A 5,905-nucleotide genomic window follows, 5' to 3' on the forward strand; every position below is an offset into this window, starting at 1 on the left:
TTCCAACATTTGCATTGTGTATTTGTATTTTGTATTTTCATTTACATAATCTGTGATGTTCAGAAATGTATGATCTCTGTAACACATCTAATTGTGTAAAAGTAGGTTGAACATTAAGCAGCAGTGAGAACTGATTTTATCTGGGTGTTTCTTAATATATTTCTCAATAGGCTTGCATTGGCTTACAGGCAATTCCCACCGCTGTTTCTGTGCATGTGGCATTGATGTATGAAAGCAGTGAGCAACAGAGACTAATTCAGCATCTATATTCATTATCTACATCTATGTGCACATGTCTCCGCAGAAGCATGGGGTAGTCAACAACCTGTTGCTGTAGGGGAGAATTAGCTAATGAGTGGGAATTGGCAGGGACCAAACTGGGCTAAACAGGAACATGATTTATAACTGCTCATAAACTTTACAAAGGAAAGGGTATGATTACCTAGATGATCAGCTTTTTATTTTCAAAATCTATTATGAAGTCATGCAGTGAATGAGAGTAAATGAGAATAATGCTTTCTATATAGCTGTATATCATAAGACTTTGGTTTAAAGCTGTGTGTCAGCTCTGGGATCCCGCAGAAGCCAAGAAAAAGTCACAAGAGCGAACGGTCTGATATGAAGCTCACAGGACCAATAAAGACCATGTTCATTAACATAGGGGCATATTGTTTGCTCGCGCTGTATACCTTGTTCATTCAGTTGTTTCACCCTGGACAGGATGGTTTCAAATACTAATTTGTTTAGAATTTGGAAATGGAACTAATTAAAATAATTAGAAAATATATTGCAAGCAAGTGCAAGCAAAAATAATAACTCTTCTGCAGGAGAGGAGCAGACTTTACTTTTTGCACCTCTCTATCTGTCAATGTTTCTGTTTCTGCCTTTCTCTCTTTTCCCTTTATTTCATCTCATCTTATAATGTTCTGTCTATATTTCTACCTGCCTGTCTGCCTCTCTGTATATTTCTGCTTGTCTTTGTCTTGCTCTGTCTTTCCCTTTCTTTTATGGTCTATCAATCACATTCTCTCTGTCTCTCGTGCAGGGACCTGGCAGCGAGGAACTGTCTTGTAGGAGAGAAGAGTGTAGTGAAAATCAGTGATTTTGGCATGTCGCGCGTGGAACAGGAAGGCGTGTATTCAGCAACTGGCGGCATGAAACAGATCCCAGTAAAATGGACTGCACCAGAGGCCCTCAACTATGGTACAGCCACATACAGCTGGGTCTTTCATACATGTTAAACACCACAAAAATGGAAAGAGGCACCACTAGTCATCATTTCAATCCCTTAGGACTGTGTTTATTGATATAAATTCTTTTTATATGGTATGGCATGGTGCCATGTATGTCACACTGGGCAGGAGATTATAGACAGACTCAATAATCTCCAGCAGATGGTTGGATCTTTGGCGAGTTTTAATGCCTCATCAGAGAAATCTGTTGAGTGTCTGTTTTCCACCCAGGGATTATCTGTAATGTCGCTCACCGTGTTTGTTCTCATATGGAGTTTTTCAAATTTGGTTTATCAGAGCTGCAGATGTTTGTGAGTGACTCGTTGCTGCTCTCTGGCTGTGTTGTAGGGCGCTACACCCATGAGAGTGACGTGTGGAGTTTTGGAGTGCTGCTTTGGGAGACGTTCTCTAGAGGAGTAACTCCATACACCAGCATGAACAATCAGCAGACCAGGGACGAAGTAGAAAGAGGTGAGATTACTGCAAAGTGTCACCTAAACCTTTCCGGCATCTTCTGTATCAGGAATCCTAATGAAGATTCCAAATAAATTTAAATCTGATCTTTCCAACAAGTTTTGATGTTCTGAGACACATTTTACAGACAGTACAGACATTTTGCAGTCAATCCATCCACACAGTGTAAGTGAATCTATCTATCTGAACCGAGTACCGGTATACAATCCAAACCTTGTATTTAACTTGCTCTAAATCAGGGGCGTTAAACTAATTTTAGGTAACGCGCTAAATTACACATAGTACAATGTTAATGTCAAGACCAATAACAGATCGCCAGCTACTCTTAAATATGTTCATTTGTCAGTATTTGTTCAACGGATGGAACATCACCTACAAAACAAATAAACAGATTGCAATTAATTACCAAAAAAAAACACAAACAAAACTTATGAAGTACCAGATATTTTTATAGTGAATAAGTGTTAACCCCCTGGAATGTTGCCATATTTGGTTGTGGTGGAACAAACAGGAACTGAATTATATATCAGGTATCTACACCAAATAGCCGATATTGAAGTGGGGAGAAAATGAATATAGTTTCCAAATTATTTGCAAATAATCCATAAATGTTATGAGTGCAGAAGTGATTGCTTCAGAAACCTCAAATTCTCTTGGAAAGAAACATTTTGAGAGTAGTTGAGTTTATGGGCCCTGCGTTGATTGCTCTATTTTGCCCCCTAGTGGAATAAGGGAGACTGAGTCCCTTATTATAATAATAATAATAATAATAATAATAATAATAATAATAATAATAATAATAATAATAATCCTTAAACTTTTCAATTAGAACATTGATTCAAAATTAATTTATTAGGCTGGATTATGACCTTCAATTTCACTCACAGCACCCAGTGAAATCCATTTAGTGTTTTCCTGAACCAAGGTTCGTTCACAGTTCCCTTTCCCTACATGTAAAAATATACATGTAACCATGATATTTGTTAAACAAAAGATATTCTGTAATAGAATTAGCAAAAGTTTTCACACCCCTAGGAAAAAAAAATAAAGAGACATATGTCAACCAACAAAGGTACAGCAAGTTAACAAATTAGGTCAAAAGATTAAGATATATATTTTCTTAATTGTTAAGATATTACAAGTAAACAAATGAAATTAAAACCTTTGCATTCTCCTTGACTTGCCCAAATGAGTAAGGGCTTAAAGGACAAATCCACTCCGAATGACTTGCACACCAGTATTTATAATCTTCAATTGTGCAAAAGATTATTTTTTGGTTGATTTTTAAAATATATTTCTATTTCTAATTAAATGTTCTAGTTTCACTTTGGTTTCTGACATTAACCACAGTGCAACTGACCGATAACAGCTGCGTATACAAATGCAGATTTATCATAAAGAGTGATCATCTATTTAAAGTTTAACCAAAAACTTTTACATACTCTGTTCACCGGATGTCTAGCAGATGTCTACGCAATGCCTATATTAGGGCTGCACAATATGTTGTTTGTTAGGCATTATTGTAATTGGTTTTGACATCACAATACTGATAAAACAGAAGTTTGCAATATGAATATGAACACTCTAAGGGTGCTTTCACATTTGACATTATTTTCCTTACTTGAACTGTGCCAGCATAGAGTCAATTTGCACAAGCAATTGATCTTCTCTTGATTTTCTGCCTCTCATGCTAAAGAGAAGGCAAAACAACCTCCTCACCACCAGAGTTACACCAATTGTTTAATCTTTATGAAGAAAGTGTGAAAGCGCTCTAACAGAACACAAGTTTTTATTTTGCATTCAAAGTGCTCAGGTTATGAATAAGTCTCAGTAGCATTGGCTCACCCAAAGCAATTCATTTTGGTGAAATGAATGCAGGATGATCTTTAACTCCACCACATCATAGGAAATATATTAGTAGTTATTACTCTTGTTAACAAAAACACACTTGTGTTGGCAAGCAGCAATCAAATGTAAAGAGACATGCAGCTATGGAAATTAAATACTGTATTGTGCACACAGCAGCTACCAGGAGGCTGTGCTCAAGCTGTTAGTAAAGCCAAGGTTAAGCTTAACTTTTTTTTTAATTTATTTTACTGAGCACACTGAACTGTTGAACTTTAAAACTGGTCCATGAACACTGCCCTGTAATTACAATTCATTTCACTTTTATTGTATAAAGTTGCCTGGCACAGTATTATGACTTGAAGCATACACTTGCTGGCCACGTTATTAGGAACACCATACTTATACTGGGTATATTGTGTTAACATATAATACATTTGCTACAAACTATGTTGTAGGCAAAAACTATTTTTTAAAATATTATGGCCAGAACCTGATTATTCATCTTCGTTTTTTGGGCAGTTTTCCAGAATTCAGACACAAAACATCTCATAGGTTTAAGCAGGCAAAATTCAGAGGTTTTTTATCATTTTATATGTCGTTTTGACTACAGACATTGTGTATATTGAGACCAGGACTGTTTTGGTAATGTTTTATGAAATATTTATTGTAAATGTGATGGTTGATATTTCATATGATGTTTGTTAATCACAGGGTATCGTATGCCAGCTCCCAATGGCTGTCCGGATGAGATCTATGCCCTAATGCGTCACTGCTGGCAGCATGACCCAAGAATGCGTCCTTCCTTCCTAAAAATCAGGGCAGAGCTACACGCTCTTTGCATTTAACACACACACACACACACACACACACACACACACACACACACACACACACACACACACATCTCTTAAGCTGTGTTTTTAAAAAAAAAAAAATTTATAAACAAGCAAAATTATGTCTAATGTCTAAATGAACAGAACTTTTGATATGACTGTCTTTGTAATGTATATTTTGCTTCTGGAACATTTTTTATAATTTTTGTAATGTATTTAAATTGAAACCTTGCCATAACTTATGATCACGATGTACTCACATGACATTGCTTTTCCTCTAAATAAAGTCAGTGTTGTGAAACAAAGATGAAATCTGTAAAGATAAAATCAGACTTCACATGCATCTTATCTAATAGCCCTTGTGATGTAAACTGCCTTCATCAACAGCTATTCCTTACTATAGCTGGGGTAATTTAGCAGGTGATCTGTACATAATCAGGGCTGACAAATGACCACAGCTCTCTTTCACAAGAACTGAGTTTTGTTCATTTTCTCCTCCAAAACAGTAAGGGAAATGGATTGCAAACTTAACTCCTCAATGCTGTGAAAAGGTCTTTTGCAGATGCATCATAACTGACATGAAGTAAATAGAACAATAGAGCCAGCAGACTGCATTCTGAAGCTTGACTTTACACACTGCTGAACATATTGTGAGGTTGTTTTGCCACTTCTCAGAAAGGCTTCCTCAGTCTGCCTAAATGATCCACACTATTTAAACACTGTATGATTCTCATGACATCATGAAATTAGTGTCATAATGATTGACAAATGTGTGTATCATGATTTATCAATAAGAAAAACCTCACAAATGGCTTTCAGCTTTGGTCTGATATTTTGATATTTAAAGATAAAGCATGAAGGGTACTATTCAACAAAAAATACCTCATTAATGTGTTAAAATCAGTCGTATTTTTGCAGAAAATATGTTCTTTATGCATTTTTGTTATAAGCTGTTCAAAAATAAAAATGACGATTGCTTTGTGAAAGTGCCAAATCTGCATTTATGTATCTAGTGACATGCTATGCATTCAGTGACTGAATATAGAAATCTTTCACTGTTTGTTTACTTCATCACTTCATTTACTACATCAAGTAATCAAGCAAAAAAACCATAACCTTTATTTTTTATAAGATCTTTATTTATTTGGATTAAAATAGGTTTTGGGGTTAATTAATAGGTTGCTGCTCTTATGTCTGTTCCATCTGAGCTAAAGGTTGGGGTTAGGGTACAAAGACAATTGTGAACTTGTGAAATTTGTGGCAACAGTTTGGGGAAGGCTTATATATGGGTGTGAGGGTCAGGTGTTCACATACTTTTGGCACCACATCATATTAGTATATTATGCCATATACCACAGCAAAGCTGAATTCTCAAATCTGATTAGTCATAAAGTGTACATTGTTTTTGTATAATCGCAGGGGTTGGACAATAGTTTAATGAACAATAGCTTTATATTGATGCCCTCATTCTAATACATGGTGTTTCTATAGTAACAGTTAATTCACGGACATATGTAT

The 5,905-nt window shown here is 35.8% G+C and overlaps 1 protein-coding gene across 2 annotated transcripts in view; it reads left to right on the forward strand.

The window, feature by feature from the left end:
* The window catches only part of fes (FES proto-oncogene, tyrosine kinase), a 45,855-nt gene extending 39,950 nt beyond the window's left edge, over positions 1-5,905 (forward strand). Inside the window, exons 17-19 of one of the 2 annotated variants that reach the window (XM_017478388.3) lie at positions 1,046-1,203; positions 1,581-1,703; positions 4,266-5,905. In XM_017478388.3, the coding sequence (XP_017333877.1) occupies positions 1,046-1,203; positions 1,581-1,703; positions 4,266-4,399 (415 nt within the window). In that variant the 3' untranslated portion in view covers positions 4,400-5,905. The remainder of the gene's footprint in view (positions 1-1,045; positions 1,204-1,580; positions 1,704-4,265) is intronic. The other variant, XM_017478389.3, reaches the window with a different exon arrangement.

Source organism: Ictalurus punctatus, chromosome 10, assembly GCF_001660625.3.
Source record: "Ictalurus punctatus breed USDA103 chromosome 10, Coco_2.0, whole genome shotgun sequence".
In the NCBI taxonomy this organism is placed as follows: Eukaryota; Metazoa; Chordata; class Actinopteri; order Siluriformes; family Ictaluridae; genus Ictalurus; species Ictalurus punctatus.